General features: G+C 44.1%; 3 protein-coding genes across 3 annotated transcripts; 1 reads left to right on the top strand and 2 right to left on the bottom strand.

Moving 5' to 3' along the window:
- Positions 1 to 1,454: 1,454 nt before the first annotated feature.
- NDUFB5 (NADH:ubiquinone oxidoreductase subunit B5) lies at positions 1,455 to 5,920 on the bottom strand. The gene is made up of 6 exons (XM_066193556.1): positions 5,755 to 5,920; positions 5,182 to 5,270; positions 4,190 to 4,256; positions 3,427 to 3,488; positions 2,334 to 2,440; positions 1,455 to 1,763 (listed from the first exon to the last, which is right to left on the bottom strand). Exons 1-6 carry the CDS (start codon positions 5,894 to 5,896, stop codon positions 1,643 to 1,645), a joined length of 588 nt encoding a protein of 195 aa, XP_066049653.1. The 5' UTR covers positions 5,897 to 5,920; the 3' UTR covers positions 1,455 to 1,642.
- Positions 5,921 to 6,084: 164 nt separating this feature from the next.
- Positions 6,085 to 10,349, top strand: MRPL47 (mitochondrial ribosomal protein L47). Its single transcript, XM_066193555.1, has 7 exons — positions 6,085 to 6,270; positions 6,985 to 7,130; positions 7,701 to 7,761; positions 8,440 to 8,536; positions 9,124 to 9,254; positions 9,533 to 9,628; positions 10,066 to 10,349. Exons 1-7 carry the CDS (start codon positions 6,185 to 6,187, stop codon positions 10,181 to 10,183), a joined length of 735 nt encoding a protein of 244 aa, XP_066049652.1. The 5' UTR covers positions 6,085 to 6,184; the 3' UTR covers positions 10,184 to 10,349.
- A 3,375-nt stretch (positions 10,350 to 13,724) lies between these two features.
- On the bottom strand, positions 13,725 to 23,199 carry ACTL6A (actin like 6A). The gene is made up of 14 exons (XM_066193557.1): positions 23,056 to 23,199; positions 22,201 to 22,277; positions 21,833 to 22,007; positions 21,379 to 21,479; positions 20,018 to 20,115; positions 19,233 to 19,327; positions 18,925 to 19,031; positions 18,750 to 18,839; positions 18,503 to 18,564; positions 18,075 to 18,189; positions 17,645 to 17,725; positions 16,607 to 16,702; positions 15,503 to 15,589; positions 13,725 to 14,908 (listed from the first exon to the last, which is right to left on the bottom strand). Exons 1-14 carry the CDS (start codon positions 23,078 to 23,080, stop codon positions 14,828 to 14,830), a joined length of 1,290 nt encoding a protein of 429 aa, XP_066049654.1. The 5' UTR covers positions 23,081 to 23,199; the 3' UTR covers positions 13,725 to 14,827.
- Between the last annotated feature and the right edge of the window lie 120 nt (positions 23,200 to 23,319).

Genomic DNA, 23,319 nt, shown 5'->3' on the forward strand with positions numbered 1-23,319 from the left:
GGAATGCCCAGCCTGGGATGGTCGAGAAGCCTGTGGCAGTGCCAGGAGCCAGCCCCCGATTTCATGTCTTCAGGGGCAGTACCTTTACCTTTAAATGCTCTTTTTTGGCCTTTGCTGTGTTTCTCTCTGCTCTTCACTTTGAAAAAATAATGTCAGAGAAGGAAGAAGTAAGAGTGAACTTTGTAGAAAAAAATATTGCTATTGTTTTAAAGCAGTACCTAATAACTACTACACTAACTGCCGTTGCCTGGCAGCAACAGCATTAAAGAAATGACCAGTCCACTTAAAACGAAGATGCATAGAGCAGATGAATTGCCTTCCACCCATCATCCACAATATATCCAAGGAATTCATTGAGCACTTCCAAAGAGGTGATGTGACCTTTGCTAGAACCACTTTTTGCCTCAAAAATAGAAGTTTCAAAAGGTGGTTCTAGGAAAACCTCAAAAAAAAAGAATTGAAAAATGTTTGTACCCAGTTATGAGCAGGCTGGGAGGGTGAGCAGAGTAGCACAGTCTGTTCTCAGCAATTTTTACTACTGAAAAATCAAATGTTGGGAACAATGTGAAACACTGAGGGCAGAATGTGATGTCCATGGAGTGGTTTTATACTTACTGAAAAAGAGACATTACATCAGACTTGTGAGCATCATTGGATGCTGGATAAAAAACACTGATTAGAGGGTCTGACAGATTTATTTTACCTGAGGAGACTTTGTGCTTTTTTAATGGCTTCTCTTATGAGTAGCTCAGCATTTATAAACAATGAGAGCCATAAGACATATGAGCCATCTAACCTGAAAGATTGATTCTAACAAAAAGGACAAGTAAAGCACTGATAGAAAATCAATGTCTTTCTAATGTTTGGCAGTGCCAGGAAACAGCAAACAAGGCAGTTTTTGCTTAAAAGTCCATGCAGTGTTGCCTAACGTAAAAAAAAAATATAGAGAGAGAGCTTTAAGTTTCAAATCACTAGATGACACGGGTTTAGTAAATGGTTTGGGCTTATTTCCATTAAAAAGTGAGGATTTTGAATATGGACAGATAATTTAGAGTCACAAACTGTAAGAGGCACTTTCCTTCACTCTTGAGAAATTTAAAACGAGTACCATGGCCTGTAGAATCTGAGGAAACACATCCCTCTAGTGGCAAAAACCTGCCAGGTGATGAGAGAACTCTTCCTATTCCCTACAGTTGCCAAAAGTGGCGTAGAAAAACAGCTGCACAGTTCTGAAAATGCATGGCACGTGTGTGTGAAGGTACTTTTCTTACTTAGTTCATCTCCCACCAATTACCGGACACAAAGCACTAAGAAAAAACCCTTAGCTTCTTGTATCTTTCACTTAAAACTATAAATACTAGAAATCACAAAATGAAAACTAATGGTATCAGCTTGTTTCGTGCACATATGTTCTGAAGGAAAGGAGTGATTGTTGGCAATTGACATAAAGCATCTTCACTGATTAACAGCTTTAATAGATGTATGAGCTTAACTGCCACATAGTTCCTTTCAAGATACTGGAATCAACACAAACACTGTTTATTCATTTATGTATTTCAGCAAACAGCAGAATGTCTGTTCCACAGCACAGTCATAATTTGTCAGTATGCATTTAAGACCTTGCACACTGCCCTAAAATTATTTAATTGTCAGGTGTAGATTTCATAGAATTGTCAACAAGATTTTTGTCAGGTGTTTCATAATGGTACCAAGGTCCATCTCCCCGGTGTCTCATCAGTCTGCGTGCCTCCAACTCCACCATCCTAAAAAACACCAACAGACACCCTCAGCATGAAGTTTGTTGATGTTGAGCATTACTGACAAAGCAATGACTTTAGCATCAGTAATTTATAAATACTGCTGAAACATAGGTAGGACCAAAATATGAAGGGTTCAACTATGACATGAGCTATTAAATCTTTCTGTTTTGTTTTTGTTTTCTTTTCTTCCTCAGCAAGTCATTCCACAAAGGAGTAATAAAAAATACTGGCAGTTTTATCACAGGTTCTTCTCTAAGCTGTGAGCATGAGCATAGCATTAGCAGGGGCAAAAAGAGCTCCATTTGCTGACTCAGGAAGACAGAGCTATTATACCTTTAAAAATACCAAGTGTTTTGAAGACCCCTTGCCCTTGGATTGTTCTGGTAACCTGAATCCTGAGAGGGCAGCGACAACTGATACTGTGACTCCCACTCTGGCAGCAGCCAGTGCAGGCAGCACTCAGGGGATACATGAAAGCACTTTATGTCAGCATCCAGCTCAGTATGTCATGCAAAATCAAAGAGTCAGCTACAGCATGGATCAGGATTTTAACCCCCCAACTACAGAACATACCTCAGTTCAGATTTCCTTGCTTCCACATCAAGCATGGCCATGTCCTTCTCATAGTTCTTCTCAGGGGGGTCAAGTATGTAACGAGCTATCCAGCGGGTTATGGGGTGCTGGAAAACATAACAGCAGAGATTACTTGTGCAATTTCCAGGCAGGAATGTCATCATAACTGAATCACTTTGTATATCCACAGTGCTGAAAAGATGTCATGGACACCATGAGTGCTGCCATTCAAATCGTAACAGTAAAGTTACAAACATGCACAACTGCTTGTGAGATCAGAATCCTAAAAAGTCTTATTTCTTTTGCAATTCTTAATGCCAAGATAACCTGCAGATGACTGTTCTGTAGCAAAACTAAAATTTAACGGAAGATATAATTTGTTTTCTTTCAGTTAAAGTTCCTTAAACTGCCACAGTAATCACACAAGTGGACTCCAAACCTTACTGTAATCAGCAACATTTCAAAATTTTGCTTCACATAGAGGGCATTTCACTAGGAACAATAGTCTAAATGAGTTGAAACAGTCACAATAATGTTGCTGAATTCAATTACTTCCTATCATAAATAAAACAGTGCTTGCAGCAAGAAGCCAGGGACTAATTTTAAGAAAATACAATTAAATTGAAACCATATAACCTTGAGTTTGTGACTACAAAAATCTTCAATTCTAGATCCAAAAGTGTGTGTGATATTGGACTTTAAAACAATACTGGCGAACAACACAAAAGAAATGTCACTTTAAACTCCAGTTTCTTAAGACATTGTAGAAAAAAATTAAAGACAAAATCTGCATCCTATGAATGCAGAGGACTCTTCTTACTCATTAGGAATATTACAGAAAAATTCTTGGCATACAGCTTCAGCAGTTTACTGCATACAGAGCATTTGCATCTGCTCGTGTCAATAAACAGATTTCCTACAGCCTTTTAAACGTTCCATAAAGCCACAAAAAAGTTTACTAAAATCACAACTGCACTATTTGAGTTTTACTACACTGACAGACATCATCATAGTCCATACATTTTACTCCCAAAAGTATCCTCAAGAGAAAGGCTGTCCATAATATACCCACACTTTTACATGTTGCACTCACTTTGTAGTATTCCCAGTGCTCTGGAACATAACCTTCAGGAATCTCTGCAAGTTCAGCTTCACCTGACAAGGGAAGGAGGGGAGGAATATTTAACTGTCATTATTTTCCAAAGCTACCTTATATTCTGCCTTTCAGATAAGGAAAAGATCATTATTCCACATAGAGAACACCAGAGCTCTCAGCGTGAGCTCTATTCAGAAAAATGGAACTTGCAATTTTTGCAGACACATCACACTGCAAGTATCTACTCACAGATTTTAAGTTACACAACAAAAGGGTAAAATTAGCAGCTCTACAGAAGAAACAACTTGGATCAAGTCCACAGAAATGCCCTTTAAAGTACAGGAGCTGAAAGCATGGACTTTTATTGATTTCTCTATTAAATTAATTATATATCATTACAGCAGTAGATTTAACACACATATTGCCAAGCAGAATTTTGGCATCTTTGCCAGATAAAAATCCAGAGTTGCAGTCTTATTAAAGCAAGTTACTAAACTTCACTGATGTTTGAAAGACTGCCAAAAGAGGGAATGTATATTTTTTTAAATGTGAGAAACTTTTGTTTTAAAAAAGCACCAACTAAAGCAAATACACTGGGAACATTTTCTATGTACTTATACAATATCACTGTATTTGTTACACCTATTCCATGATCTTCCAAAGAGAGAGCCCTAAAAGAGTCCTTTTTCTCTATGCAGCGTGCTTAATTCCCATTTCACAACTCTGACTGTGCTTTGCTTAGCCCTGACAGAGCACTCACCAATAAAGACGTTGATATATGTTAAGAACACGGCCACTGGTATTCCAGTCAGGAATATATAGAATCTCTGTAGAGGGGATAAAAACAGTCAGTGTGGGCAAATCAGAGCCCTGACAAAATTTACATGAGATCTGAAAATAACTGAAAATAGTGGAACAGCCAGTAACTCTTAGATTTGCATTCCTAGGTTGGAAAGGGATGTTGTACATGAACACTGCTGATTGCAGTGACTTAACTGATGAACCAGAACTACAAAAGTGAGGCTGTGAGCAGGCTCATGAGCCTGCTCAGGTCAGTTCCCACTCCCAGCAAGGTCAGTCTGTGCAGCAGCAAACAGCAACACCTCCCTGAAATCTGCTTCAGCATCTTGGCATGACTGGCTCCAGCACTCAGCTGCAACGAGGCACTGACAGCAAAGCAATAATCCAACACCAGTGCAACCACTGTGGGCTCTGTAGCTGTGGAAGGCAGATAAAGGAGTCCTGATCACATGAAGAGAATTGTATCAAATTGGCTGTTGCTGCTTATAATAGCATTTACCCAAAACCTGACTTTGGAGGGGTCAAACTCAGGCCAGGCTTCCTAAATCTCACTTATGTTGTTAGTGGTGTAGATGAGTGAAGGCAAACCCTGCAGAACAGTAACTGATATGATTCAAAAAGGAGGATGAAGCAGAAAGCATTTGTGGGTCATGCTCATATGAACTCAGACATGTAATTTAAGACTTCTACTACAGCAGTAATTTAAGTACCTATCACAACCTTTGCTATATAGCCAGTCTTTGAACTTCATCTGGCCCTGATTTTACAGCACATGACCAAAAAATTCTTAAAGAGGACCTGAAATTCTTGTTTATGTAAATAGTGCCAGCCACGTTTTAGATGCTATCAAATAAACAACAAAGGAAATTGTGTTTTAGACACATTTGCAACTCTTACACCATTTGCAACTGATGCGTTACACTGAATGCAATACATTTATTTTTAACTCACCAGCAAGCTCAGAAACCGAGAATCATAAAAACTTGTTGCCTTGATGATAAACATTCTCTTCCCATGGTCACCACTGTGTCGTACAGGAACTGAAAATTGAACCACAGCATTATGGCTTTATACCCCATTGGTGCTTATGCCAGGACAAGGTCAAACATACATGGGGACAGAAAAAAAAAAAAAAAAAAAAAAAAAAAAAGTGTACAACAGCGGCTGAGTTTTCTGCAGTTCGCCTGAAGTAGTTTCGTATTTTGTCAGCATGAACCTATCTTTCTTCTAACTACAGACAGAGATCTGTGTCTACCTGTAAGCACCAACACGTGAATCAGTGAATGTCACCACACAGGGCCAAATAAATGGACAATCGGAATGCCAGGAGGGTCGGCCTCCCGCCCTTTTCCATCCGTTTTTCCCCAAACCCGGCAGTTTTTCATAGGAACGGGGCCACAACACTGCACCTGCTCGGGTGCCCGCGGCCCTGCCGCGGCCTCCGGGAGGGCACCTCTGCCCCGCTCCGCAAGGTCACCTGGCCCCCGCCGCCCCCGGCCCGCCGCTCCCCCGCCGGGGCCGTACCGAGGGTGCCGGGGAGGCGGGGGCCGATGCCGGTGATGCCGGTGATGCCGGTGGTGCCGGTGGTGCCGGTGGTGCCGGTGGTGCCCGCCCGCCGCGCCGCCCAGGCCGCGGCCGCCCGCAGCACCCGGCTCATGGCCGCCATGGCTGGGACTGGCACGGGGCGGGGCCGGCGGCGCCGCTTCCCGCCGCGGGGTGAAGCCGGGGCCGCCATCTTGGGAAAGGGCAAAGCCTTCCCAGAGCCCCCGGCGCAGCGGGAGGGCATGGGGGGGGGGGGGGGGCGAAGCCGCGCGGGCGCCATCTCTGAAAAGGGCAGAGCCTTCCCTGAGCTCAATGTGCCGCGGGAGAGCGCGGGCTGAGGCCGGGCCGGCGCCATCTTGGGAAAGGGCAGCTCCCGCCCCGTGCCCCCGGCGCTGTGGGAGGGCGCGGGGCGATGGCGGCGGCCGCGGCCATGGCTGCGCTGGGCCGGAGGCTCACGGCCGCGCTCCGGCTGCCCCGGGCTCGGCCGGCACTCCCCGGGTACGCACTGCGCCGCGGGAACTCGGGCTCAGGCACGGAGGGGCGGGCGCGGTTCCCGGGAGGAAGGAGAGCCTTTGGCGGGAGGCGGGTGTCCGTGTGTCCCGGGCTCCGTGTGTCCCGGCTCCGCCAGCCTGAGGGCTGCAGGGTGGTGCGTGGCTGCAGGCGGCGTGTAAGGGCAGCACGAAGCGGTTCCCGGTGCCTGTACAATCCTGCAGCCATTGTGCTGGTGCTTCCACCGTGGGTGGGTTTTGTGCTTTCCCGTGTCCACAGCTTTTGCCAGTAAGGCCACGGGGGAGGGCGTGGATTCTCCCCGTCTGGAGACGCCCCAAACCCACCTGGGTGTGTTCCTGTGTCACCTTCTCTAGGTGACCCTGCTTTGGAACAGGTGTTGGACTGAATGATCTCCAGAGGTCCTTTCCAGTGCTAAAAGTTCTGTGATTCTATGGTGTACTCTTGTACAGCACAACTCAAATTTATTCCTCAATTTTTTAATTGTTATCTATCTTTAAGTCTAGAAAATTGATAAATAGATGAGATGAGGGGGAGGAGAAAACACTTAGATGACGTTTTTGTGACCAACCAAACCCCTGCTCTTTCCCTATGGGTTATGGTCTGTTTGTAGGACCTGCACCTTTGTTAAAGAAACAAACGTTCTCATTTAGCAGAATATTCTTTTTCTTATTATACACAGTTTTCTTTTTAACTTTTATGCAGGATGGTACTGACTCTGTACCACAAGGACCTACCAAAAATTGAGACCCTCCATCAGGTGAAGTTCCTGCACACAACTCTTTCTCGGAGAGGTCTGGAGGAGTTTTTTGATGATCCAGGAAACTGGGGGGAAAAAAGTGTGAAGTCTGGTGAGTTATATTTAGCATTTCTGATAGTGATCTTTGAGCTGAAATCTGACCTGGTATTTTTTCATCATAGGGAGCATTCATAGCTGCATGAAACTTATTTTTCTAGGTACATGTACATACATCCACCCACTTCTCTGTCTTTATGCCTGTTAATTTGTGCTGTGTGTATTCAGTGTTTATGAAAGCAAATAGCGGTTGTGCAGCAAAATGTTCTGCTGTAAATCCTCTGCCTTGCTCTGAAGTGAGAGTGTGTCACAGAAGAGACGTGCTTTGATGAAATAAAAGTACCATGGAAGAAAACTAGTTCAGTGTAAAGATTCATCTGGCAGCTTTCTGCATTCCCAGCCTTTTACAAACACAGATAAACACTATGTGTCATTGCTTTTCTGTATTTTGTTTAAAAAGCAAAGCTGAATAGCCTCAAGGATGGCTGTCCAAGCAGTAGTATTTTAAAAGTGGTCTTTATACTGTTGTGTCATCTGGGCCTAATAGAAGCACTTTTTTTTTTTTTCCAGATTAAGAGAACTTTGTTCCATTAAATTAATGATGGGTTTTTTTTCTCTTTTACAGGGGATTCATGGAATATAAAGCAGCTCAGGGGCAAGAGTAGTGAAGACTTGCACAAACTTTGGTAAGTAAGTTTTAGTGAAGAGGCTTCTCTTCTTTCAGAGCAGTTCTGCACTTCTTAATAAAATGTGGCTGGTGACCTTATGATGCAGTAACTTCAGTCTGCCACAGAGCTGTGCAGGCTCCAACCAGCTTTGGGCTTGGAACAGCCCCAGTCCTGGCCCTGCTCAGAACACAGAAGCTGCACTGCAGGTGGCTGTGGGGACAGCTGTGTCTAGTTCAGAGGGCTCAGGTTTGGTACAAACCCTTCTGGGGGTTGTTTGAGTTGGACAGACTTGGCTGTCAGTGCCTTCTGGTGGGGTGGGCACTTCATTCCATCAGGGTGCTCAGGCCTGCATTAATTCTGATTTTGGAAATCTCTGAAGCTGGAGGTTGCATTGCCACATCAGGCTGAACTTAATCATTACTGTGACCAGCTTTTTCCTTGCTTTGTCTTCTCCTTTTCCTGTGTACATGTAGGAAGATTCTGGCTCTGTCCAGGTAGTAGAAGACAACTTAGTGTTAAACTCTTCCCTCCTAAGCCCTTTTTATTCCAGACTTAACTAAACCTGTCTCCCTCATTCTCCGCTTTTGTTTCTATATGTGAAGCCAGAAGGTGCAGGATTTGGAATTAGAGATAGTAAGTGAATAACTGCTTAGCTATCCCACAGTTAATTCTGAATTACTGTGCTTTCTGCTCCAGGTATGTCCTGCTGAAGGAAAAGAACATGCTCTTAACTTTAGAGCAAGAATCCAAACGACAGCGTAAGCCTATGCCAAGTCCAGAACGATTAGAAAAGGTAACTTGTTCATACTGCATAAAAACTATTACTCTTCAGTAAAATTGCTGAAAGATCAAGTGTTTGTAAACTTGCTAAAGACCTTTTTTAAAAAAAATTATTTCCCTGATTTTAGTGTATGCACTGACTGCTCAAGTCATAATTTGGTCAAGGCAGCTTTCTCATTGTCCGGTGGGCATTACTGGGGCTGTGACCAGACTCCAGTGAAAACTGAAATAACCAACAGCCACTACAAACCATAAGCAAATCTTCTGTTTGCTTCTCCTGCTTCCTTCTGACCTTTGCCTCTGTCCCCTGACTTCTGCATCAGCATTGCATCTGGGTTTATGCATTACCCGGCTGGTCTTTAATCAAATATCAGACTGTCAGTTATTTCATATCTCTCCTGCTCTCAAATTAGGTTTTTTAAGCACCCATTCCTTCCTGTTCTAGTATGCAGGGCCTGCTGAGAGAGAACTCGTGATCAAACTCCAGCATGTTTTACCTTTGTTTTCCCTTTAAATTTTATCTTAAGTCTTTGAGATAATTTAAATTTTCAGCATTGCTTTTTGTTGGTGAAAACTGAAACTTTTTTTTACCATTTCCAGGTAGAAACATCTATGAAAAATATCGACTTGGTTGTCAGAGAAAGAGAAATTGCTCTGAGGCTTTTACAAACAGGCCATGAAAAGCCAGTCCCCGGAGAGTGGAGAAACGACTTCTTGGGACGCACTTTCTGGTATGGAAAACTTTCTTTTTTAATGGGTGGATTTTTCTTGTGGTGTGTCTCTCTCCCAGAAAATCCTTGTCTAATCAAGGAAGCATGCATAGTCTGTACAGAAAACAAGAGAGAGAGTTAGAAACCAAGCCAGCAAGAGCTGGAAAGAAAACCCACATACAAATTCTGTGATCTCCCAGACCGTTTTATCACTGTATTTGGAACCAAGAGAAACGAGTCAAATCCTAGAATTAAAACAATGTGTACATTCTGTAAGCATTTTTATCTCTCTCCAACAGGTACAGTTACAAGGAATGGCCAATACCATGGCACTTGAACAAAAAACACAAAAAGAAGAGATTCTATTACTTACCTCATGTGAATCACTTCATCAGGTAAAAAGATTATTTTGACATTGAAAGTTATCTTTGGATCTGTTTGTATCCTTATTCCACTTCAAAAGGAAAAAAATAGCTGCAATCTTTTTCTTTTTTCAGCTACTAGACTGAAAATGAGGCTTTTTAAAATTATACCTTGCTCTGTTTCTTTTTTTCTGTTCCCACATTAGTTACTAAGGTACAGGGTTATGCAGTAGCACTGTAAAAGTAACTTCAAATGCAGACTTAGGCAAAAATCCTCCCAGAAGCTGAACTTCTGTAGAATTCAGAAGCAGAGTAAAAATGTTACTTGGCAGTGTTACTCTTTTACTTATCAAAAGCAAATGGAAACTGAAGTTGTTAATCACTGAGAGCCACTGTGTGGATTGGGGGGGAGCTCATTCAAGTGCTCACAAGCTGGCTGGAAATGAACCACACCAACTTCTCTGTTTCAGACTCAGACTTGAAAAAGCCTTACGGAAAAGGGCAAGGCAGCAAAACCTGGAGAGGAACAGGCAGAAGATCTTGGAAAGGAAGTTCCCTGACCTTGCTGTGAAATCCCAGAGCCAGTAACATCCTGGAAGAGCACTGCAAGCAATTGGTCAAGTGTCTGTGGAACATGAATCATGTTTGGGAACACAGACAACTCCATGGAGCATTCCAGAGAGTCTCCATCTTTTTTTTTTTGCTTTTAATACCACACTGGACTTTAATAAAACTTGTGATCTGGAATCAAAAAGCAGCTTTGGTGCCTAACTCAAATCATACCATTTCTCATCATTCCAGGAACAAATGTTGGGCTAGCCAGAATTATAAGAGTGAGACAAATATTAGGAACAGTGCAGAGCAGGCACAGAGTGCCAGCTGACAGTAACAAGTGTAGGGGTAATACTCACCTCGTTTAGTTGAACAAATGTGCATTAAAACCAGACAGAAACATGAGAGCATCTGAAGCTCACAGATGAGCCTTTTCCCTGATCAGATTTTTCCTGCTATTTTTCTGATCTCTTTTTCTGAATACTTTCCCTGAGTGTATTTGGTTTTGGCAGCAATGCACTGGGAAATGGGCTCTTTGCTCTGCTCGGAGGAGTTGTTTCCACTGCTTTAAGTCTGGCTTCTTAAATCCTCAGCAGGGGAACTTCTAATCAATTTGTCCTACCTTGATTTCTATGAAAAATTCAAACCTTGGACAATGTTTTTTTGCAGAGTGCAAAATGTTGGAAAGAAGACTGCAATAGTCTTCTAGGAAATTGAAGGAGGTCCTGCTGTTGTGCTCAGTTGATGGAAACACCTTCAGCTCCCACTTCCTGAAAGCTTTTCACCTCCACACGTGGTGGTCTAAAAATCTAGATTCAAGTCACAGAGTGCAGGCTTTCAGGATGTGCTCAGCAGTATCACCTGGTAAAACACTGCAAGGGAACCAGGACTGTCTGCTGGCAGTACCTGTCTCCATCATTAGCGCCTTCACTTCCTCCTCTGCATCACAGAAAATTCCCACACTGTACTCAGAATCTTGACAGTGCAGAGAAAACCTCCAGCAGAGTTTTGCTCTCCCTGTGCTGCTGGACTACTGTACTGCAATCCTTTGGAGAGAAACTGGAGAGAAAAGCTGATTTGGCATCATGAAATCTAAGCATGCCAGAGAAGCGATGTTGTGACAGGTGACTGATAAAAGAAAGGCCTCATTAAATCAGGCCTGCTCTGCTAAATGGCCAAGCCTGTGACTTCTTCTAAGTCATTTTTAAGTTCCCATGCAAAAACAACAATCTTGGTCTGAAAACTCGTTAGCATAACAACTTCTTCCTGGGCTGAAAAGCAAGTGAACCTGCAATAACAAGGGATTTGTCCCAGGAGAATCAGTCAAGATGTAAGCAATCAAAGAATAGATGGATTTGCTGGACAAGTAGAATAGCTTTGACTAATCAACAGAGTAATCGGCAAGCAAGCTATGAACCAGGTTAAGAGTTGCACAGGAGGTCTGTAAAAAGTGTATCGAAGACGTGATGTGAGTAAAGAATTGGCTTTTCCCCCAGGAAGAAAAGGGAGTCTCGGCTGACTGATTGCAATCTCTGATGACCCGAGGCGATGGCGGGAGGCGGCGGCCGAGGCTGCGGCGCAAAAGGAGGCGGGCCGAGCCGGGACCGGAGAGGCGGAATGCACCAAGGGGAGAACGAAGAGCCCGCAGCGAAAGGAGGTGGAAGCAGCGAATGCACAAAGTAGCGAAAGGCTGCGGCTGGAGCGGACGCGCCCAAATGCACAAAGACGAGCGGCGGGCGGCGGAGCGGGAGGCGAGCGGGAAGGGCGCGGAGCGGGCGGGGCGGCGGAGGGCGCGGAACAAAGGCCAGAAACGACCGGAGCTGCCGGGAAGGCGCGACCCGGGGGCAGCGAGCACGGAGCGAAAAACGCGCCGCGGCCACTGAGACGGGGACGGGGGAGAGAGCGGAAAATCCGCCCGCGCCCGATGATACGTGTAATATGAAAACACGTGCGGCGCCCCGTGCTATGGAAACCCGCGCCGCGGCGCGCGGTATGAAATTATGCGCCGCGCTTAATTAAATTATGCTCCGCGCCGCATAGCATGAAAATACGTGCCGCGTAGTATGCAAATTAAGCGCCGTGTAATAGGCAAGTTGTGCAGTTTGCAAAATACATAGTATGCAAATTACACGCCGCGTAGTATGCAAATGACGTTGTATGCAAATGACGCGCCGCGGCGCGTACACGTGCCGAAGGCTGCAGACGTGGGGAGCGTCCCGGGTGTGAGTTTAAAAAAGGTAAAAGACGGGAAATACTAGATCACGACTTTCAGCCGACCAAAAAGCGACCAGACGTGTGCGGGCATTTGTACTGCGCAAACGGGATCAAACGGGAGAAAAGGAAATTGCCAACTTTATTGCTACGGCGCAGAAAACAACGCAGGAGTACATGTACAAAATGCCTTTTCGATCGAAAGCTGGGACGAGTTTTTGTGGGCAGCAGCCATAGGGGAAGATACGGCAGCCACAAAAATCGTTACCTACACGGTATTTTATTAGAAATTCGTTCAAAACTTTACAATCTGCTGAAGGGACCGCGGCCGCTGCGGCAGCCGCCCCTCCCCGCCCCCGCGGGCTCCAGAGACCTCTGGGTCAGTACCTCCTGTGTCTGCAGGTCCCTTTCTGTTCCAACGACGGATAAGTCGCCTTTTAATTCCGTTTTTCATGTGGAAAAGACTATTAAATAATGTTGTGTCCTCTTGGAAACCGCTTTCAGTCTAAGCCATGTGAAGACGCCGGCAGCACCGGGAACCGAACCAAAAAAAAAGCCGGGAGCCGGGATCGGTGTGCGTGCGCCGCCGTCAAATGGTTCAGTGTCCCCGGGACACGGTGTCTGTCCCCGGGCGGCGATGCCGGGTGGCCGCGGCGGGTGAGTTTTACCCTGCAGAAAGCCCCGAGCCCCGGGCACCGCTCGGGTCTCAGCTCCATGCGGAACACGCGAGCTCTGCAGACGGCAGGAGCAGGAGCACATTTCCTGCTCGCAGCTCCTCCCCAGAGCTGACGGTTCCAAAGCCGTTCCCTCGCTCCCTCCCGGGCTCTCCGCGGCCTTTTCAACAGCCCCGGCGGCTCTGCCGGGCCGCGCCGGCCCCGCATCGGCGGCCCCGCTCCGCGGAGCTCCGCCCGCTCCGGGCTGGGAGCCACAAGCGCTTTCTGCCTTTTTAACCCTTGACAGAAAAGGGGGGTTGTTTTCGCTGGTTTCCCCCTTTTCTTACAATAAAGGAAAACTCACAAGCACCACCCACTGCAGTGTGCTGAGGTAGCAGTTCACCTATGTTCCACTTGAATGGAAACTGGACTGAGGCTTTTTCTTCCACAATGACAAGAGCTGGTGACTTGGAGCACTTGGTACAGCTTTGCAGTTTGCCTCATTTTGCAAGAGAAATATGTTTTGTCAATTGCTTTGAAAATCTGATCAAGCAACTTTGCCTGAAGTGCAACTCAAGATTCTCATGAGAAGGCAAAAGCAGATTGGTTTGATAAATTACTTTATTCTTTAGAGGTAATGTGAAAAGTTTTCCAATAGAGGCCTCATAATTATTTCCCCACAAGATCTTTTAGGATACAAAAATGTAGCAGTATTGTTTATTTTTTTTTTTTCAATCAGTTCAATGCTATTTGGTTTTCCACAGCTTTCGAGATAAGGAGCAAAACTTCATTGTGTCCCAAAACACACCATCACACCCTTGTAAATTGAGCTGAAAAGCAACGTTGAGCTCCATCTTGACAGCCCATTCCTGCCCCCCAAAAAAGTCATCCCCATTGCTGTGACCCTGAGTGCATCTTCCCCTGCAAACACAGGCACTTAGACACAAACCCTGCTGGGAGGCACAGGGGGAGCCACAGCAGCCCTGAGCACACAGCACTCGGAGCTTCCCACAGCAGGGTCAAGACAGGCACTGAAAGCTTCTGCCCCTGCTGCCAGCCTTGGAGAGGCACTTCTTTGTCTCAGTTTCCCTGTCTTCAAAAAGTTTTGCTTCTCACCAACATAGCAAAGGCATTCAATACATTCTTAGGCATCAGGTGGAAAACATTGCTTGCTTCCTGAAATGAAACTGCTCCACCATCAAAAAATGAGTAAACCAGTGCTTCATACAACATTCACTCCGTGGAATGTAACCCTTGTGTGACACAGTGAAAGTTGACACTAAAACAGATCACTGAATACAAACTTTCAGCTTTTAAAACAGCATAGTCACTTGATCTGCAAGTACTCACAAGCTTGCTCCAATAGAAAAGACCAACTTTTATTTCTGAAGAGAAAAAGAAGAGCAATTTAAGGCCAAAGTACCAGCAAGGAAGACTAGGATGTGAAAATAGACAAGAAATTAGACAAGAAATAATTAATAAATAAGCATAGGCATTTGCAAGGTTATGCCTCTAGCTATTAGCTAATCTGTCAAGCTGTTCCCAGGAAAAGATACTGGAGAAAATAGACATTTATACAAAATTATAAAAGGCCTGTTACATGAATTATTGCTTTACAAGGGACGTAAACATCCTTCTTCTATAATAGTACCACTTAGGTCTCTCGGAATTTCTAAGGTTTGTTCAAGTGGAACTTGAATGATGCAAAAAACCCAATAGAAACTTTCTACAAAAGAGTCCATCCCATTCCTGAGTATGCTAAAGCTATAAAACAGAAGGAGCACCGAGCAGGCAGCAGTTTTCACAGTGAAGAGCTCTAAGGACATTTTCTTTCTACACACTGTTTCCCTCCTTCTTCATATTCTTGTTTAGAAATCCACATCTGCTGGAAAGTACCCTACAAAAAGAAAGAAACAAAAACAATGCACCATGAAAAAATAGCAGAACACAAATTATGGTTAATTGTAACACCATTAGCTTTCCCTAGGAGGGAAAACCAGCAAGTCCTTACACTAAATGAAGTATTAGGACTTGACCTGCTTAACTCTCTCTTCCTTGAGTTTTATTGCTAAGGGATTCAGCTCAGGACAGGAAGTGCAGCACCAAATGCTGATTCCAGTCTCCCCTTCCCACAGTGATAAATCAACCCCCACAAACCATTTCAGTGCTCAGTAACTTGTAGAATTAACCTCAGGAATATAGTGCACAAACAGGTTTGCTTCTTTCATGGTCTGCTAGGTGAAACAGTCTAGAGAAAGTGCATGTATTTCAAGGCTGCACCTTGCCATTAAAAATGGAAGAACATGGCAGGATATGTTGTCGCTGGAAATGCTCACACCTCTCTTTAAAACGGATTCTCTTCCCCTTCCCATGAGGACAGCCAAGAGGAGGATGATGAAGCACAGGCTCTGCAATGTACACTTCTGGGCAGTCAGATTTCCAGGCGGCAGTGCTGCTCAGCACAGCACCACAGTAAGGCAGGTTTACTCACCAGAGAAGCCAAAATGGAGCCCCCAATCCAGGAGCTGAACCTCCGCTCCACAGTCGTGTTGTTGGCGATCAGCTTCAGGCGCATGCTCTGCACAGAAAAGGAGCCAGCACCAAAGGTCACACAAACTGTCAGCCCTCAGGTGACCTTTAGGGACAAGCAGCACAAGGAACCTGGTGTCTATGCCAATATGCAGCTGAGAAAGGTCCATTCTAGTACATCTGCAATGCTGCTCACCTGCCCTGCAGTTACAATGCAAAACAACCACAGTGGAACAGGAAATGTGGTTTTTACCTTGTCTCCCAACTGCAAATGGTTAAGGCAAGGAATGGGACAGGTGGAGAGCAAGAGTATCACAGTGTAGAGTGTAATCTCCAACACTGCACTGGGACTAAAATGACTTCTGTTGCTACACTTAAGTCATCTAGTCTTTTTTGGACCCATTCATTCCTTTTGCTTTCCAAATGCCTTATCGCAATAAAATCTTTGAATTTCAATGGGCTCCTCCTCAGCTATTTTAAGCAGTGAATACATTTCTCAGTTTCTCCTAACGTTCATCACTGCATAGTTGTCACAAGCAGAACATTTTTGCTTGAATACAAAAATTCAAGAAGTATATCTACTCTCAGATGCAAGGGAGCAATACTTTCTTTGACATCATGTGATTAAAAAATACATAAATATGCTACTCGTAGACAAAACCTGGTGATTTGGGCTGTCTGCAGAATCAAGGAGAAACAACTGTCACAACAAAGTGACCTCAGGCAGAATGAGTGAATGTGCCTCAAGTTAGTGAGCAACACTTCAAAAGAGAGACCAGCAAGGAAAATACTGGCTGTTGCTTGGGGACAATACCAGAACTTAGGATCACAATCTGAAAGCAAGAGTGGAGCAGTAAAATACTCAAGGAATATTGGAACTTATTCTGTAAAAAACTCTTCAAGAATTCTTTCTTTTCTTTAGAGAGGGGAGGTTTCTTAACCCTGCAGAAATCTGTTCAGCTCTCAGGTTCCTAAGAAAGTCAGCACCATGGTATCCTTGTGTACTTATGTGGCACAAAAGTCAAACGTTAAGTACTCAGTGCAGTCATGGAAAGAGATGTTTTACCGGTGGGGTTTTCTGAGACAGCTCTCGGTTCAATCTGTCTGTGAAGCTCTGTATTAGAGTGTTTCCTCCTGCTACAATCACACTGCCATAGAGACCCTAATAAGAGAAAAGAGAAAAAAAATAACCTGGAGCTTTACCTCAGAAATCATTCTGAAAACAGCTTTCTCACAATAGGGAGCAGTGGCACGAGTATGTATAGTCAGCAGCAATAACACATCACTTGATGCCAACAGCATCATTACCTCTCCCAATTCAATTAATTAATTTCATCACTTCAAAATATTGCAAGGAAACTTAATATAAAACTATAATAGAAAGGCAAAAGCCTATGTTCTATATGATTTCACACGATTTCTACTATGGAGAGCCCTCAACCTGCAGATCTCTCCTGTATCCAAACTGTTGGGTTTTTTAGAGCTGAATGCAATCTCAAAAGAAAAGCCCACAGCCCTGCAGCAGATTTCTATCTCACTATTGCTGCACTTGGTGAACACACACCATGGCCCAGCCCACTAAGCCCTCCCAACACACTGGTTAACAGAAAAAAATTTGAAAGAACTCTAATGCAATCTGTATCAAATTGACACCTGAGAAAGATAACACATTCATTTTAAAAAAAGAATGTTTCCCTTTAGAACTTCTCTTCCTTCTGCTCTTTATTAGTTCCATTTATGTTCTAAACATGACGATGCCTAAAAATCTGAAGATAACACTCAAAGTTACAAATAGAAATGCTTATCTGAAGCCAGTCCAATCCAAATTATGCAGTGCCAGCCACAAAATCTGCACATCAGATCTTTAAATACAAGTAAAAACACGAAGTAGAAGGTCCTGATTTAGCATTTTGGAAGACAAAACAGTAATGGTACATATTCCTATCTACAAATATAGAATACTTACAGAATTATTTTAACATATTTATAACGATTCTAGGAAGTGCTAGGAAATTTCTTCACTGTGGCTCTTCTAGTCCCAAAAACACGTATCAGCACCAAAATATCCATGTCTTAAAATCCTGCCTGGCTGACCAACACTTACCGGCCTGATATCTATATCACACATCCCAACGCTTGTTGTGACAACGTGGCTCACACCCAGCATCGTGTTACCAGATAAACCCTGCAGGGAAAATTAGCAATCTACACATCATTGCCTCAAGAGAACAGGGCAGAGAAAAGCCCTGAAGGAGTTCAATTTTACAAGTGTGACTGGAGAGAGAGCTAAGCATTTCGTTAGGGAAGGAAGAAATGTACCCCTATTTTCCCAGTCAGCTCATCACCACCCAACTGGAACATTTTCATCCTTCCGTTCCCCAGCCATAGCTCAAGACATGCAAATTCTACCCCCAGTAAAACCCCACAGTGCAAATCCATCCAAATCACAAAATTAAAAACCTTACACAAAAGAAAGCCATGTGCTGGCCTCATCATGCACAGCCTTCCAATCACAGCTCCCACAGTGGTTTTACCTTTACATTGGAAGGGTCAAACAATCCCTCGGGAATTTTCAGACGCTCAGCACCGAAGTCACAGTTGTAGCCATTGGGGAACTCGTAATGAACTGTTGGCATCTGTGCTGCCACCCTGGAGCATCACACAGAAAAAGCAACACATTCCAGTGCTCTCTAGACAGGATGCAAGTTATCTAAGCACTCTTATCAACTACAGTTCCAATGGCAATACTGTGTGATTCCTAAAACTTACACTTCCAATAATATTTATCATGATCTCATCTTGGAATATTGAACAAAAAAAACTATTGGCTGGGTATATGCAGTACTCCTACTTTCATCAATCAATTTTTAGATAAAACCTTCTTCCATAACAGCAATGAACAGGCTGAGCACCACATGCACAGCTGGAAACTGATTTTACAAGAAAGAAGAAAGTAACATACTGTTCATCATAGGTTGAATCTGATACTTGGAGGACAGAAGCCTGGAAGTCCTGAATGACACACTGTGGAATTAAAAATAACACGAATTTATATGAATTTTAGTACTCAATTTTATAAAATTTATAGAATTCATACTAACTTTTCAAAGATGTTCCCGTTCTTGAAGAGAAAACGGTGATATTCTTGCAAAAAAAGTTATTTATGGAACACTCAGGGGAAGTGAGAGCAGGAGGAATGATCTACTTACATTACACATGTAGTTGTGCCAAGACCTGGTGACCTGGGGCAACTTCTCTTTTCTCTTCCAGTTTGCTGGTGACCCCTCACGAACTGCCTCCTGAGATTGTAGGGTACAAAGTCATCAGGTAAACATTTAAGCTTCCCCCCAAGAAAACACTTACTAAATAAAGTTACTTTCCCACCTTTGAAGCAATCATATATGGAGGAATTATCTCTATGTTCATTTCCTGAAACAACTCCCGGCACTGCATAGTGATAAAGTCTCCTGCAAGTGGTGATTTTACAATACCTAGAAGACAAAGAGGGGATCCAAAATTAAAACCAAAACAACTAACCTGGAAAGTATCCAAATCATGAGCAGACTCTCCCAACTATTTGTCAGTGAATACTATTAGGGTTTTTTTTCCTTTTTAAGGGGGCACACAGAGGTAAAAGCAGTAAAAAAACTCAACCATGACACTGCAGTACTGTTATCCACAAAAGTTTATACCTTGCTGGAGTACATATCCATCATGCACTGGAATAGCAGTGGTGTGTGTTGCTCCGCTATCCAAGATGAGACCTGTAGATCTCCCGTTAGCAAAACTAGTCCAAATGATTAAGGAAAACATTGTAATTTTCACTTTAGAAAAGAAATGCTGCCAACACTATTAGATCATAACTAGGAGTGAGGACCCCAGCATGTTATTCCTTGCCTCTACAAAGTGATTTGTCATTTTCCAGTGTGTATCATCTTTTTGGGAAGTGCACAATCTCATAGAGAGTGCAGCATTTAACTTCCATCTGTGAACTAAGTCAAGCTTTGGATGTACAAGGGTGAGACTTCATGCCACTACTATGCAGCAAGCTCTAAGTACATCCAACTCATTTAGACTTGAAGCTGGAAACCTATTACTAGTTTAAAATAATTACAAATATTCTTCTTAAGGCTATGAAAACTTCAAGCTTTAATTACTGTATTTAGTAGTGTGGACACCACCATTTGAGGTCTGTAACATCCCTATCCACTGTACACAATGGAAAAAAACACATAATAAAAAAAAAATTCTGGGATCCCAAGGACGAAGTCAGATTGGAAGAACTTCAAAAATGAGCTCTAATGCCTCAGAGTTCCAAAACTGAATTTGTTTACTTCTTCCCTGGACCTTTATGGAAAAAAATCAATTTGAACAAACTTAGGCATGCTGTTATACTTGGAGTTGCCTGCAAAAAGTTTACCATCATTTCCTAGCAGGAGGAAAATAAAACCATGCAGTGAAACATTTCAAAGGATACGCTGTCAGAACGGCAGTTTTACACAGGAAAAAGGCCGGGATGTTGTAGTGCTCAAACATCAGTTCCGTCAGTTTTTCACGCTTTGCCCTGGTATTCCACTAAAAAAACAATAAATCCAAACCACAAGTAAGTGACCAAAAGGATGCAGTGTTTGCACACTGACTGCTAACACAATAAAGAAGTGATTAGAAAAACTGCAGCCACAGTTTCAAGTCATACCAAAAATCTACAGAAATGGATTTCTAGTAATTTACTTCTTTAGAACATTTTTTATTCCATTTATACTACAATATGTCCATGCTTATCTATCACAAAAAAGTGCTACACACCTTTTGTGTTACAATAGATTGCTTTACACTGCTAGAGCTCTTCCAGTGTCGGGCTCTCAAAGAACTCTCTAAAGCAAGCACCCTGCTTTTTACAAGGGGAAAGATACATGAAGGAACTTGCCCAGTGGGAAGAAAAATAAATCCAGACTTTCCAGTTCCCAAAGTATCTTTCTACACTTCCACTGCCGTTGTGATTAAGCCATGATATACCTCAAATATTCAGCACATTACTGAAAATGTGAAGTTTTTTCTAAGCCAATACCACAAAGTAAGATGAGGTTTGTAAGGAGAATGTCAACGGGAATGTCTCTATTCAGACACCCACTGAGCCATCAAACATGAAACAGCCATTGCAAATTCATCCCCACTCCCCAAGCTGTGATTCAACACAAGGGAATAATGAAATTCAAGAAAATCCTTTTCACAAGGTTTTATTAAAGAAAGGCATCACTTGTGTATGGCATGTCTGCCTTTTCTACTCTAACTTCAAGATCTGCCCTTCAAATGCTGAGCATTTTAAAACAACAGAAACCTTGTCAGATTTTCCCAGAAAATTTGTATTCATCCCACTTCAGCTGCCTTACAGGACCACTTACAGAAACAAAGACAGAAAAAGTAAAATTTCTCCATTATAAATATTATTCTGTGTCACATAATATCACTTGTAAGGCTGAATGAAACAAGATTTTTTGATGCCATTTTATTAAGTGTAACTTAATATATAAGACATCCAAACATCTTTTCCTTTTTATTCTAGACTGTAAAATTTCTTTTTTTTAACTTCTGGCTTCTTTTCAGTAAGTGAAAAACAATAGCATATTGTAAATACTTCCTAATACAACTCATAAGAGCTATTTCAAATTGAGGGTTTTTTAGACATTTTCCAGAACCTGTCCAAGAATTCCAAAACTGTCATTTCTGTAGCTAAGTTTTAGCACTTGTCACCTACAAGTCCTTGTCAGACTTATCCAGGACTAATGTTTGCAGAGTCAGCAAAAAGACTTATCAAAATGCACAGCTGCTTTTACTCACTGGTGCTTCAGACATAAGGACAGGATGCAAACTTGCTTCAGATTTAATATGCATCTTATAAGTGTGATCCAAAATTGCCTGGAAACTATCCCAGTCTTCAACTGTAACAACATTGAGACAAACAGATTAGTTACTTGTAACTCTTGCTTCATTTCATAAATACACAAAGGCTTTCCAATTTATTTTTTGCATAGAGCTCTTCAGTCAAAAGCTGTTCTCAGCAGACACACACCTCCTTCTAACAGCTCTGCAGGATTCTCTTCCTCCACAACCACCATGACTTCAACAATTACGCTGAAAGTCCACTAACAGTGAAAACCAATGCAATTTGTAAACCACGAATCTGTTCTCACAGCCTCTGTTGCTGTACATAGCATCTGCCACCACAACTATGACTTCCTGCAGCCTGGCAACGCTATTTTTAAATCAGGTAGAAAAAGACAGAGGAGCATACTCATTCCATTTTTTAAAGGTGAAATGGCTTCCATATGCTCCCTTGGAACTCTCAGGGCATTAGTGTCTATGTAGTAAGTCGGGCCCCCTTGTTTGCCTTTGTCACCATCTATCTCCATCAGAGTGCTGCCATTGTCCCTTTCTAGCACCACACCGATGGCTGTTGGAAAATCAACCTGCAAGGCAAGAGGCAAGCAGTACGTGAGGATTAGAAATGTTTTAGAAGTTGGTGTTTTTCTCATAAATTCAGAAGTTTCTTTACACAATACAGTCAGAACAAACCCCAGTGTATTCACAAGGGCTCTAACTTGCAAAGAAGACCTAAGGCATTAATTCATGTTGGACTTCCACCGAGGCAGATTCTCTCACCTTTGGGCAGTCCTCGCCTGCATAGCCTGCTCTCACTGTGTAGGAGCCAATGTCAAAAACCAGAGCCCCAACTTCATCTGAAAAGATTGTTTAAAAAGATAAAGAATGGTTATTACGCTCTTCTGCAACCCTGAGCTTTCCCTGCCCACTGCCTGCTTTACTGGCAAAGGAAGACAAGGTAATCAAGGGATCTTGTAAAAAGCAGGGAGAAACTTCTTTATTCAGAACTCCCGCTACCAGAGAGCAATTGGAAAACTGCAGACAGGCTTTAACTGGGGCAATGCAATCCCTCCGTACGGTGTAAGAAAGAGAACTTTAGCAGAAGAGGGAAAACGTAGCACCAGCGAAACAGATCGCAAGATAAGAGTTTTCAAAAAGTTTTAATTTAACAGTCACATGAAGCCAGGCGAGCCCAGATACCCCCGGGGGTGATGAAGATGAGGAAGGTGGGACTGAAAACATCGACTGTGTGAGGGAAGGCGTCAGAGCACGAAGCGCCCATCCCCACGGGCCCGATCCCCGCTGATCTCTGCACACCCTAAAGAAAACTTGTCGGAAACGAGCAGTGGTCACCGGGGGTGCGCAGAGGGGCTCGCGGGAACCACACCCGGCTCCCGAGGAGCGGGGACCTTCTCCGCACCTCGGTACTGCCCAAGGCCGCGCTGCCAGCGGTCCCCGGCGGAGGCACCTCGGGGCGGCGAAGAACACAAGCAAGGCCCGCGGCCGCCTCCCCACGCCCGGGACACGGCGGGGCCGCGGCGGCGCCGGCCCGGGCTGAGGGAGGCGGGAAGCGCCCGCCGGGGCCGCACGCGCCGCCTCGCGGGGCGGGGGAGGGGAGGGCGGCGCCGGACTCACCTCCCCCGTACACGCCGCCGCTCATGGCTGCCGCTGGGCCCGGCCCCGCCGTCCGCCGTGCCCGCGCCGCGCCGCCCGGCCGCGCTCCCCGCCGGCCCCCGTGTCCGCGGGCCCCGCGCTCCCCGCCCGCTCCTCTCGCCGCCGAGCCGGCAACAAAAGCGCCCCGGCCACGCTCCCCGCCCGCGGCGCGGCCCGACCCGCAGCGCCGTCTCCCGCCCGCCAATGGCAGCGCCGCGCGGGCAGAACCGACCAATGGCGACCGGC

Source organism: Chamaea fasciata, unplaced genomic scaffold, assembly GCF_029207755.1.
Source record: "Chamaea fasciata isolate MVZ Bird 193981 ecotype frontalis unplaced genomic scaffold, bChaFas1.0.hap1 SCAF_11, whole genome shotgun sequence".
Lineage (NCBI taxonomy): Eukaryota > Metazoa > Chordata > Aves > Passeriformes > Sylviidae > Chamaea > Chamaea fasciata.

What these genes read in the sequence shown, in the direction of transcription:
- MRPL47 (XM_066193555.1), top strand. Translation starts at nt 6,185, where the DNA reads ATGGCGGCGGCCGCGGCCATGGCTGCGCTGGGCCGGAGGCTCACGGCC. An exon ending in GGAAAAAAGTGTGAAGTCTG is followed by an intron (nt 7,131 to 7,700) that starts GTGAGTTATATT and finishes TCTCTTTTACAG; the next exon opens with GGGATTCATGGAATATAAAG. An exon ending in GTCCAGAACGATTAGAAAAG is followed by an intron (nt 8,537 to 9,123) that starts GTAACTTGTTCA and finishes TACCATTTCCAG; the next exon opens with GTAGAAACATCTATGAAAAA.
- ACTL6A (XM_066193557.1), bottom strand. Translation starts at nt 23,080, where the DNA reads ATGAGCGGCGGCGTGTACGGGGGAG. An exon ending in GGCACAACTACATGTGTAAT is followed by an intron (nt 18,565 to 18,749) that starts GTAAGTAGATCA and finishes TTAATTCCACAG; the next exon opens with TGTGTCATTCAGGACTTCCA. An exon ending in TTGACCCTTCCAATGTAAAG is followed by an intron (nt 17,726 to 18,074) that starts GTAAAACCACTG and finishes TTTTCCCTGCAG; the next exon opens with GGTTTATCTGGTAACACGAT.
- NDUFB5 (XM_066193556.1), bottom strand. Translation starts at nt 5,896, where the DNA reads ATGGCGGCCATGAGCCGGGTGCTGCGGGCGGCCGCGGCCTGGGCGGCG. An exon ending in ATATATCAACGTCTTTATTG is followed by an intron (nt 3,489 to 4,189) that starts GTGAGTGCTCTG and finishes TTCCCTTGTCAG; the next exon opens with GTGAAGCTGAACTTGCAGAG. An exon ending in AGCACTGGGAATACTACAAA is followed by an intron (nt 2,441 to 3,426) that starts GTGAGTGCAACA and finishes TATGTTTTCCAG; the next exon opens with CACCCCATAACCCGCTGGAT.